This window comes from Echinops telfairi, unplaced genomic scaffold, assembly GCF_000313985.2.
Source record: "Echinops telfairi isolate 266 unplaced genomic scaffold, ASM31398v2 ScPeMD7_4;HRSCAF=17, whole genome shotgun sequence".
Lineage (NCBI taxonomy): Eukaryota > Metazoa > Chordata > Mammalia > Afrosoricida > Tenrecidae > Echinops > Echinops telfairi.
The window spans coordinates 2,722,643-2,735,185 of record NW_022103900.1 but is presented as its reverse complement, the minus strand read 5'-3'; the positions used below and the strand labels follow the sequence as shown (position 1 = coordinate 2,735,185).

General features: G+C 45.7%; 1 protein-coding gene across 2 annotated transcripts in view; it reads right to left on the bottom strand.

The window, feature by feature from the left end:
• Window positions 1-7,172: 7,172 nt before the first annotated feature.
• SLC25A12 (solute carrier family 25 member 12) overlaps window positions 7,173-12,543 on the bottom strand; it is a 92,926-nt gene continuing 87,555 nt past the window's right edge. For both annotated transcript variants that reach the window (XM_004703741.3, XM_045298460.1), the window contains 3 exons: window positions 9,911-10,069; window positions 9,692-9,782; window positions 7,173-8,291 (listed from right to left, as the gene is read on the bottom strand). In XM_004703741.3, coding sequence (XP_004703798.1) covers window positions 8,093-8,291; window positions 9,692-9,782; window positions 9,911-10,069 — 449 coding nt within the window. In that variant the 3' untranslated portion in view covers window positions 7,173-8,092. The remainder of the gene's footprint in view (window positions 8,292-9,691; window positions 9,783-9,910; window positions 10,070-12,543) is intronic.

Genomic DNA, 12,543 nt, shown 5'->3' with positions numbered 1-12,543 from the left:
AAGGTGAACAAAGCAATTAATTCCCCAGGAAATACCAAAAATAAAACTTTGGGGCCAGAGTGTGGCACCCCATCAGACTCAAGTGGAAAATACTCCTAAAGGGCAAAAAACAGACCTGAAACTATTTATAGGCTTTTCCTTTTTAGTCATTGGCTTTCTTTTTGTTATTTTGTTTTTTATGGCTTTTTGTTGTTGGTTTTGCCTTCCTTTGTTTCATTTGGCTTTGGCTTGTTTTGCACTTATTAATGTCCCTGCGTGTCTTATCTAGATAAGCTAGGCAGGATAAACAACTAGGAGAAGAAAACAATGGGACCATTGGTTCCCGGGGTACACTGGAGGAGAAGGAGAAGTGGGAGAAAGGAAGGGCAGGGGGTGGGGGGTGACAACCAGCCCAGGGACAAAGGAACAAGTGAACTAAAATCAATGGAGAGAAGGGCATAGAATACCTAGTGGGGCTTAATCAAGGGCAATGTAACAGCGAAGAATTACTGAAACCCAAATGAAGGCTGAACATGATAGGGGGACAAGAGGAAAGTAAAAGGAAATAGAAGAAAGAAGTAGGAGGCAAATGGGCATTTATAGAGTTCTAAACACAGGCATGTACATATGTAAATATATGTAATGATAGGGAAATAGATCTATGTGTTTGGGCCGGGTCTGGGCCATGTAGCCCCATCCCCCAGCCTCTCAGAAAGATGAGTTATCTGCTGGACATTGCAGTCCCTGCCTCCAGCATTCCAAGGAACTTAACTCTCTGGGCAGGGTCCACACAGCCTCTTCCCCATGCCTCTCAAGGCCAGAGCTGAACTGTGCAGTCTCTTCCCCCACATTCCAAGAAGCTGGTCTATGAAGGACTCAGATTATGCAGCTGCACACCAGGAAGCCTCCCTTCTTATTGGCGCAAGGACCAGCAGCTCTCTTCACCTCACTTGCATATTTCCCTAACCCAAATCCTGCAAATATCCCACTGCCCTACCGATGGGCGTGATTTCCCTGACCTAACTCATTGGGTTTCGGAACCACCCTGGAGCTCAAGATGCTCCTGTCCCTTTCTCTGCTCTCCCTTCCCTCCCGAGAGCTCTCTCCCTACCCTAATAAAGTCGCTCTTAACCTCACGTTCTTTGTCTCAATTCTGTCTCCATTCCGTGTCTCAGTGTTGACCTCTCACTATGTACATATGTTAAGTATTAAGGTAGCGGATGGACACTGGGCCTCAACCCAAGTACTCCCTCAATGCAAGAACACTTTGTTCCAGTAACCTGGCATTCCGTGACGCTCAGCTTCCCGACAGGATCGCTGAAGACAAAATGGGTGTGTAAGCAAATGTGGTGAAGAAAGCTGATGGTGCCCAGCTATCAAAAGATATAGTTTCTAGGGTCTTAAAGGCTTGAAGATAAACAAGCGGCGGCTCTCTAACTGAGAAGCAACAAAGCCCACATGGAAGAAGCACACCAGCCTGTGTGATCATGAGGTATTGATGGGATCAGGTATTAGGCATCAAAGACCCAGAACAAAAATCATACCAATGTAAAGGGTAGGGGGGCAGCGCAGAGTGGAGAACCAAACCCCATCGGTAAACAATTAGACATCCCCTTACAGAAGGGTCACAAGGAAGAGATGAGCCATTCATGGCACAGTATAGCACCAATGAAACATACAACTTACTGCTAGTTCAGTGGTTTGCAACCTTCCTAATGCCGCGACCCTTTAATACAGTTCCTCATGTTGTGACCCCCCAACCATAAAATTATTTTTGTTGCTACTTCATAATTGTAATTTTGATACTGTTATGAATCAGGTGGCCCTGTGAAAGGGTCCTTCAACCTCCTAAGCGGTCACGACCCACAAGTTGAAAACCACTGCTTTATATGAAACCCAGGATAAGTAAATCTAGAGAGATGGTAAATAGACTAATGTCCCTTAGGGTTATGACAGGAGAGATTGGGCGTAATTGGAAGCTAATAATGGGTACAAGAATGAAGAAAATGCCCTAAAATGGATTGTGGTGATTGCACGACTTTTTAGTATATTTAAACCACTGAATTGTGTGGCATGTGAGTTATATGTCAATAGGACTCTTTGAAACTAAATCAAACAACTGAACCATTAAATCTAACTTCCACATTACAGGATTATACACCACAACACAACAGTTCGATACACCGCAAAGAAATAATCAGATAAATGATTTGGGACTTTGTACAAGACAGTTCTTCCCAAAAATGTAGTGTTCTAAAAAGACAAAGTCACTATTATCATAGAGGAACAATTCCAGAGTTAAGGAAACCCCAAACATTCACAAAACCAAGCATAATGCATCCATCTTGATGAGATTAGCAGTTGAGAAGTTTGAATGTAGGTTGAATAGTAGATGTGTGATGATGGTATCATTTGGTTGAAGACTGTCCGTACTGTTCACTGGAGGATGCCTGTATCTCCAGAATGCAAGCTGAAACATTTATCGATAAAGCACCATGATGTCTGCAACTAACTTTCAATTCATTCAGTTAAAAAAATGTGCACATAAAGTAAGTGTGGGAACCAGCCTGTGTGATCAAGAGGTGTCGATGGGATCAGGTATCAGAAGATCAAAAACAAACAGTTATATCAATGTGAAGGAGAGGGGTCAGAGTGGAGACTCAAAGCCCATCTGTTGACAACTGAACTTTCCCTCACAGAAGGGACACACAAGAGGAATGATTCAACCAGGGTGCAATATCGCACCTACAAAACACACAGCATTCCTCTAGTTCTTTAATGTTTTCTAGCCCCACTGTGACCCCACAAATCCTGCTAGACCAGAGCATATACATTGGTAGAGATAAGAGCTTTTGACACATGGAATCCAGGACAGATAACCCGCTCAGAAACAGTAATGGAATAATGAATCCATGAAGGTATGGGGAGGGGGGGGAGAATGGAGGAACTGATAGCAATGATGAATGTATAACCCCCTCCAGAGGGACAAAGAAGAGAACTGTGGGTGAAGGGTTAAAGCAGATGGTGTAAGATATGAAAAAATAATAATATATAATTTAAGGTTCACAAAGGTGATGGAAGGAATAAAGAGCTGATATCAAAGGGCTCAAGTAGAAAACATTTTGAAAATGATGGCAAAATATGTACAAGTTTGCTTGATATAATTGCTGTATGGATTTTTATAATATCTGTAAGAGTGCCCAGTAAAATGATTTATACCCAAAAAAAGTAAGTGTGGGAAAATACAAATAAGTTCACCATAAGTAAAAGGTATTCAAGGGTTCATTTGGCCTCTACACGTTTTTGTAAGTTGGACATTTAAAAAAATAAAAGTTGAAGGAAAAATTCTTTCTTAATCCTGTATGCCAAAAATATTTTTTAAATACAATGTATAATAGCATCCAGATAAGTAAGGTACCTAGAAATATATATAACAAATGATGTACAAGACCTCTTTTGTGATTATAACATTTTATTGAGACATTAAAATAGAGATACATATATCATGTTCACGGCTTGAAATGCCCAATATGATAAGAATGCAAATTGTCCCAAAATGGCTTATCGATTCATTACAACTCAAATAAAATCTCAACCTGTTTTGCTTTTAGAATAAAACTTGGCAAGCTGTTTCAATGGAAGAAGAAAGAACCCAAAAGAGCCACAAGCTTTTGAACAAGGTGAAAACAGTAAAAAAAATAAAGCATTGACTGTATCAACACTCAATATAACAGAAAGGCACTGAAAACAATGAGGGAGGCTGGCCTTTTAAAATAAACAGTGCTAGGACAACAGACTAGCAATATAAAGCAAGAGAAAAAAAAACCCTCTAAAAAGAAACTTCATGTCATATGCTAAGGACAGTTCCAAGTGGGATGAAATCTGAATATGATAGGCAAAACTACAAAGCATTTAAGAAGAAAATATGGGCTACCTTCATGACTTAGAAGAAAACCATTTTTTTTAAGAACAAAACAAAAAATGCTAAACTTAAAAGGAAATTCAATTGATACACTTGAAATTACTAAACTTAAAGTTGTGAAAAAGCAAGTCATACAGTTGAAAAGGTTTTTCAACACAAATAACTTAGAAAAGAGTAGTATCTAAAATATGTAAAGAACCCCTGCAAGTCAGTGAAAGGAAAAATGGATAGACTTTTAACAAATTTCATTCACCACAGAGAAACCCAAATGGCCATAATTAATAAAAGCAAAATGCTAATTAAAATCACAGTGACACCATTATACATATACAAACTACAGATACTAGTTTTGCATAAATTAAAGTGCCTGACAAGACACCCTGGGGAAAATGTAAATCAGTATAGGAACTTTTGGAAACAGTTTGACATGCTCTAGTAGAGTTGAATATAATGTGGCCGGCAACTCTGTAATTCTACAAACCCTTAGGTGTCTATCCTTAAAGAAGTTATTTGGTTTTGTTTTTTTTTTTAACTGCATACTCTAGAATGCAAGTACAAAATATCCATAGCAGCATGATTTGCAATGCCCCAAATGGAAAACAACCCAGTGCCCATCCAGAATAAAATGGAAAAATAAATTGTAGCATATTTGTACAATGAAATAAACAACAACTACATATCATATAGACGAATCTTATAAATAGAATGCTTAGCAAAAGAAAATAATTCTCAAAAGAATATATACAATATGATTGCATGTGTATTAATTTCACAAACAGGGCCTCGGTATAGCCATGAGGTGTGTATCTCCTATTGTACGGTTCACCTGTAGCAGAAATCCTAGAAATGAAGAGTCGGGCTGGTGGCTGAGGCAGACAGGACAGTGGGGGGAGGAGCACAAGAATCACTCTTGGGGTGCTGATGAGGTCCTATTTCTTGACCTGAGTGGTAACATGACTTTATGATTGTTCAAAAAATGTATATGAGGGGGTAGCCCTCAAAACCAGAATTTTTTTCAAAGCTATGTATTTAAATTGTTTTACAAAACAACCTTATCACCTTCAAAGTACTCTCCGTTACACTTAATACATTTGTCAAATCTGTGATTCCATTCTTGGAAACAATTTTCGATCTCATCTGGATGGCTGACAGCACCTCCCTCATTTTTTTCTTCGCCTCTTCTAAGTTGTCAAATTGCTGTCCTTTCATGTCCCTCTGCATTCATGGAAATAAAAAGAAGTTGCACGGAGGAAGGTCAGGTGAGTCAGCTGCATGGGGCAAGAGAGGCATGCTGCTTTTTGCCAAAAACTGGCACACTGAGATGCCTGTGTGAGCAGGTGAATTGTCATGGTGGCAAAACCTGTCACAAATCAGGCCTTTTTTGTCACACACTGTTATGCAGTCTTTTCAGAACCTCTAAATAGAAAGCTTGATTCAGTCTGACCTGGTGGAACAAACTCCAAGCCAACATTTTTGTCCATTCAGGAAGTTGACCGATGTCCAGAATGAGGTGTGTCATCAATCAACATTTCACCTTTTTTTGAAACAAAACCACTCGTACACTTGAATTTTTCCCATGGGGCTGTCCTTGTAAGTATGTTCAACATCACAAGTTTCTGTGGCACTTTTCCTGAACAGGAAACAAAATTTCACAGCTGCATGCTGTTCTCTTAAATTGGCCATTACAAAAAACAAGATTTGAGCAAAACTGCTTTTACGGAAAAATTCACTGTGACCAGAGAGAATCTTCCCAGGTGATGCCACTGGGTGCACTAACTCAGAGCAAGTTGCTCCATGTTTGCCTAGGGTGGGGGGGATACATACTACAAAAGTTCTACCTAGCAGAGGTTTTTCTGTTTTTTGGGGGGGAGCCCTCATGTATATAATATAGCATAACCATGTATACACACATGTTCTATGTGCTTTATAGTACAAAAGAAGGACGTACAAGGAGCTGGTAAACATGAAAAGACATTCAACCTGATTAGTAATTAGGAAAATTAAAGCAATGATCCCCTCTCATGATCTGCCTCAAATGTAATAGACTGATAACACTCATTTTGAGGGTGAGGCTGCAAAGAAATAGGCATTCTCATATGCTGTCAGTAGGAAAGTAAATGAGTAAAGCCTTTTTAAAGAACAATTACCTATCCAATTGTAAAGCCCCGTGAACTGCCAATTCCAATTCTAAATTTTTATCCTCATAAAGAAATACTAGCGCCTATAGACTCAAGATACATGTGTAAAGAAGTTTACCCTCCCTAAGCATTGTATACAATGGGGAAAATTAATTGATATCAGTAAATAATCGATGTGAGTTAATGTAAGGAAATATTTACGAACATATAATCCATGTAATGGCATACTATTTAAAAATAATTTAAGCTATTTAAAAATAGTTATGAAATGATATGCAAAGATCGCTAACACAAATCAAAGCGAGTCACATACACAGCACAATCCTGCTTTTAACATTTCAATATGTGCATGTGTTTATAGAGATGTAAGGGAAACAGTGGCTTTATGCTCTCAGCTGTTAGCAGTGACGACCTCCAAGTTCTTACATAGACGTACGTGGCGAGAATTGTGTGGCAGGATGGGTGCATTCACGAACTACTTGTATATTCGTAGCAAGTGGTTGTAGCTGAACAATTGCATTGTTATTTCTCCCATTCACAGAAAAACCAACTCATCTAGTTGGTTTTGAATTTGCTTTTTAACCTAATTCTTTTGTTCCTGGACAGGCTGGAGAGAGCCTATAGCTGTGGCTACGGGGCTGTTCACCACCAACGGATGAGCACGGTGTTGGCTACTAGTGACGTGGCCTCTCCTCAGCCAGGCTTACCTCTAGGAAATATATTTTCATACCCTGGCTCACAGGCAATAGTAACAGCATTCCCCCGAAGTGCTTTGCTCAAGTAAACAAACTCTGACTCTCCAAATCAAATCATACCCATAGCCCAGCTGGGTGGATCTGGCTGTCCAGGTGCATGTTTAGATTCACATTAGTAACCACACCCTTGGCCAGTGACTTTTGGAATAAGTAGTTTGCAGTTGGCCTCCTAAGAACCCAGCCCCAACTAAGTCATGCGACGGGGGCTTATCACTTTCCCCTACCCTCCTCTCTCTAACCAAGTCCTACCAAACCCAATGACCTGTTTCCTATAAAGGGGGGAGGAAAGGTAAACCTATCGTGAGAGCTGGAATCGGCACAAGATCACAACCGCAAGCACCATCAGTTTACCTAGGAAGGAAAAGCCGACTCGGTGCGAACATTGTGGTGTTTGTTTTATTTGTAAGGGGATCGTATCCACGTGGAGGGAGCTGCCCAAGCACTCTTTCCTCTTCTGGCGCCGGGCCTCATCCTGGCAGTGTCACAGGAGGCAAAACCCCTGGTCCGCATGCGCAGTCGTAGAGGGGCTGCCCGGGAAATGCCTTTTGAGGACGAGGGGAGGACCCTGCCCACACACATGAAATAAAAATGCAAACGCCACTCGCACAAGGCACCAGCCTGGACCTGCGGCTCCCACTGGCACGCACCTTTCCAAAGTACCTCTTACTCCAGGTAATACTGTCAGCACCTGGGCTCCTTATGCCTTTTATGCAGAGCAAGTACCTCTGGATTCCAGGACGGAAAACAAACTGTGAATTAAAGGCGTCTAATATTGCAGCTTAACTACCACTCACTAACAAGAGCCTGGGTTTCGCTTTAATACATTTATTTTCACGTGATTCTTTTTGTGTTTTGTTTTTTTTTAACGTGATTCTCAATAAAACACGTTCAAAGTGTCCTGTCCATTTCCAGCCACTCGGAACGGAGTTACATAGCTATCCATGTGATTCGTGGGGATGAGGTGCCGAGGTGTCTCTGTACAAAGATGTACAATATGTACAGTCGCTGGAAGTGCCAAGCGGTGCGAAGCTGAGGCTAGAACACTACAATGCATGCCAAGGCTTAGAAAACATTTCATCACGTCGGACTAAAGCTCAGGCCGGGCCGCGTCTCCCCCCGCCCACCCCCTCCCCGGCCAATGGTTACTTTATACACAAATACAGGTATGTGTCATACAGAAAGGGCGCCCTGACTCGGGCTCAGCCAGCACCATGCAGCTGACTGGGTGCCCCGCAGGGCTGCTCCCCCAGGCCACTCTGCCCTCGGGCTGCCATCTCTTGCTACACCAACCGTGGCTGTCACTGAGCTGGCGCCGCCGGCCTGGGCTGAGCTACTGCAGCGCTGGGAGACTTAAACTTGGGAAGATAAAGGCCAAACTTGTTTTCGATGCCCGCGAAGGTGGCTGTGGCGAGTCTGTAGCCGCCGATGTGATCGGGGTTGGCGGGAGGGAGGTCTGCGATGCGCGATTTAGGGGTCGGTTCCGAGCCAGACGGCTTGCTGTGGACGGGAAGAAGCACGGGGTTAGTGAGCCTGCAAGCCTGGGAGGGCAGCCGACCACCGCCGCCCTGCAGTCGGGCCCCCTCCTGACCGGCAGCGGCTTGGGCCACAGCTTGGGCCGCAGCACCCGCGCACACACCTCACGTGGAGGAGAAAGGGCTTCCGGGCCGCTAAGAACACAGACCAGGAAAACACCCACCGGGGCACTAACACAAATGCACCCTGGAGAGGTGGGATTACTGATGCGTTTTCTTTTTTCCTTTTCTTCTAATCATTTTATTGGGGGCTCATACAACTCTTATCACAATCCATCCATCCATCCATTGTGTCAGGCACATTTCTACATGTGTTGCCATCATCATTCTCAAAACATTTGCTTTCTACTTGAGCCCTTGATATCAGCTCATTTTCCCCTCCCTCCCCTACTCCACCCTCATGAACCCTTGACAATTTATAAATTATTATTTTGTCCATACGGATTCATTTTCTGTAAACTTTTTGTGTTTTCCAAAACTTCTGCACTGAGCACAGACTAAATTAAGCTGACGCCTTTTCTTGTAATGTCTTACTTTGAGATCATTTTTAATTTCCAACAGAGTAGATCACACAGACTTTTACTGAAGTCGCTGAAAGAGAAGGCGATTTCATTCTTCCACCCCCGGAGGTGGGAGCACAGGAACGTGTGAACCCGAGGATGGGATGTAAGGTGGCACTCTCCCTTCTTTGCACAGGTCCCTCCACTCCACGGTTACGCAGCAACCCCCTAACTTGGTTGAGCTGGCTGGCTCCCCGTTCCACCTTTCGCTCCCAGCAAATCCAACACACGACCCCTCTGCTACCCAGCCAGCAAGTGTGCTGAGCACCAGGCTGCGCACGAGACCCCAGTGCCTGGTCTAGACCTCCTAGTGGACACAGCCTCTCTGAACCTATTGGTTTTGGGGTGTCCAACCCTCCCACACAAAATTAGATGTAGCAGCCTCTTTACTTAGTGATTTGAAAAATGAAATTATCATTGGTGTAAAAATGGTTTAAATCTTTGAGAGAAAGTTCTCAAAAGCGTCACTCAGGAATGTTTACCTTCCTTCAGGTGAGCGGGCCAGAAAGGAGGCCGACCTTTAAAACACACATCCTAAGGTCCGAAACCCAGGGGCTCAGGGTCTGCTGTCATTAAAAGCCCACGCTTGCTCTCCCAGTATTTTAGTTTGCTGCTACCCTGTCCCTCTCGGAATGCTAAGTCTGATGTCACCCTGCCAAGGTCCCACTCTGAGCTCAACAGCGTCTCGAGAGCACTACTACCCCAAGTGTGCGGGCCCCCAAGAGCCGTTCCCAAATGGGGCGCACAGAACAAGACAAGGCTGCGGTGCTGGCCCTTGGAGACCAGCGTGAGCGTGAGCACTTACAGGCCTCCGAAGTCAATGTAGAACCACCGCTGGAGAAGCTCGTAGGTGAGCAAGGTGACGCCAAACTGGGGAGAGGACCGAAACACTCGAGCTGCAAGACAGGTGGGAGGGGGGTTGAGTGAAGACCACACTGGCCATGACATAGACAGCCCCACCCCCACCACGCCCCCAGACCAGGAGCCGGATGCGAGTGTCAGGCCACAGGACCCCAGCCCCTACCTGCCGTCCCTTTCCAGAACGCAGAGGGCCCTTCTTCCCGGAGGATCTTCCTGAAACAGTCCACAACACCGCTGTAGGTCGTCTGGCCGGCTCGGGCGGCCACTTGCAGTCTTGTCTTGATGACATCAGCAGGGGTCACCAGGGAAGCCGCAGGCACACCTTCAGGGAGATAGCGGCATTCAATCTCCACGGTCCCTTACCAAGGGGCCAGAGGCTGCCGACACCCCCACACACACACCACCAGCAACATTAGCCACCTGATGGGACCTCTAAATTCCCTAAGGGCCCTGCGAGACACACACACACACACACACACACACCAGTGCTCGTGAAGAGGGGGACATGGAAGCCAGAGCAGGATCTCTGCCCTTCCTTCTAGATTCGGACAATGGCTCTCGACTGAGGCACCTTACAGCACGGAGAGAAGCCGGGGAAAGGCAGCAGTAGTAACAGGACAACTCACCTTCCCTTTCAGGCTTTGCTATCTATTCTTTTACCTCTTTTTCCCCCTTAAATAAAACACAAGTGCTTTCATGCATAACAGGAAACAAAAGGATGATGTCAATCCATCGCACTGTTTTTGTCAGTCTAGCTATGCGACGGGCCTTCACCTGTTTGGGGCCTAACAGGAGAGTGGAGTGTGACTCTGGTCTGACACAGTCATTCCAGCTGCAGGCCGGGTGACGAGAGGAGAACAGTGGGCAAGCTGCCTGCGGACAGGCTTGACCACCCTGTGGTCATGTGGAGACTGGTCAGCAGCAGGACACAGAAATGGATTTCATGACCACACCTTTTACTTCTCCAACAAGCCAGGGAAGCAAGGCACAACGCAGCCTTCCCTGGAGGAGAGGAACTCAGCTTCTCCCACTGTCTCCTCACCAGATAGATGGAGGGGGTGGTGCTGAAGGGAGGCACTTTGCTAGAAAACTCGGAGACCATGCAACTACCTCCTCCCAGAGGAGCCTGGGTAAGCTGCCTGCCTCTGGGGGCAGGATTCTGAGTGTTCTCAGTCAGTGCCTGCCAGCAAAGCTTTGCTGGAGAAAATTAGGAAAACTCCTCTCTCATTCTGAAACCTGACATCAAATGTCTGTGGGCAAGAAGTCGGTGCTGACAGTTTCATGGAAATGTTTATTTGGTTCAGTCAGGCCCTGGCAAAGTGCCTGTCTGCGATTAGACTGTTTTTTGGCTGTTGGCTGTCGGCTAGAAAACACAGGGGAAGCCTGCGGGGGAAATACCGGCCCCCTTTGAACCGAGGCTTTGGTGAGGACAGGAGTGGGGCTGGACAGGCGCTCAGAACCAAGGACATCAGAACAAAAAATCTTACCATAGCGAATGATGGGGGGAGTGCGGAGTGGAGACCCAAAGCCCATTAGTAGGCCACTGGAGATCCCCTTGCAGAGGGGTCTCAGGGAGGAGACGAGCCAGTCAGGTGCGTGCAGCAATGATGAAACATACAATTTTCCCCTAGTTTTTTTTTTTTTTTTGGTTTAAATCTTTTTTTTTTTAAACATTTTATTAGGGGCTCATACAACTGTTATCGCAATCCATACACACATCAATTTTGTAAAGCGCATTTGTACATCATTCTCAAAACATTTTCTCTCCACTTAAACCCCCGACATTAGGTCCTCATTTTTCCCCTCCCTCCCCACTCCCCCCTCCCTCATGAGCCCTTGATAGTTTATAAATTGGTATTTTGTCATATCTTGCCCTGTCTGACATCTCCCTTCACCCACTTTTCGGTTCATGGTCCAGGAGAAAGACGGCACATCCTCCCAGCACCACCACACGCCACAGTGCAGGACGCGCCCAGGCTGTCCCGCTGGCCGGGCCAGGGCCGCCGGAGAAGGAATCCAGCAAGCCCGTGTCTGTCCTTCCTCTGTCACCTGAGTCCTGGATGCCTGGCCCTCCATTCAAGACGCTCTGCACCCCCACAGTTGTGAGACTCTTCTTTCAGGCGGCAGCTTTTCTGTCCCTCATCTGGTACCTTTGACTAGATAACGTCTTCATTTACTCCTCTGACATTTACTGAGCTCTTAGAAGGAGCCTTGGTGGTGCTGTCGGGTAAGCGTCAAACTGCTAACCACAAGGTCGGTGGTTCGAACCCACCGGCCTCACCTGGGCAGAGTGATGAGACTGTTCAGCTTTGGGCATTCTAATCAGGGTCAATAAGGTCACAATTGACACCATAGCAGTGGGGTTATTATTACTATCCCCTGGGGGGCACCAACAGTGTGTGTACTTGATGACTACCAGAGGTTGTTGGTTCAAATCCACCTGGTCCCCGTGGCAGCCAGCCAGCATGGAAGGCAGCCCCCCTGTAGTCCTGTGTGACAGGTCCCCTGTGCAATGCTAAGAACTTCCACCACTCATCATCGCCTTGACGGCAATGGGAAAGCAGGCACTGACGAGTGAGCTTCCAGCCCAGTTGACACAAACTACCACTACCATTACACAAAGCCTTCGGGGTCACAAGAGGCGCCAAGCACGCTTTGGGTGGGCTGATGTGCATATGGGCTGTGCTGCCCTCTCGGGTCCAATGCTGGGCATGGCAGGACGACTAGGCAGAGCTTCTGGGCCTGACGGAGATAGAGAGGGAGGGCCCCCGCGCTGGGCCCCGCACATCCCAGTAG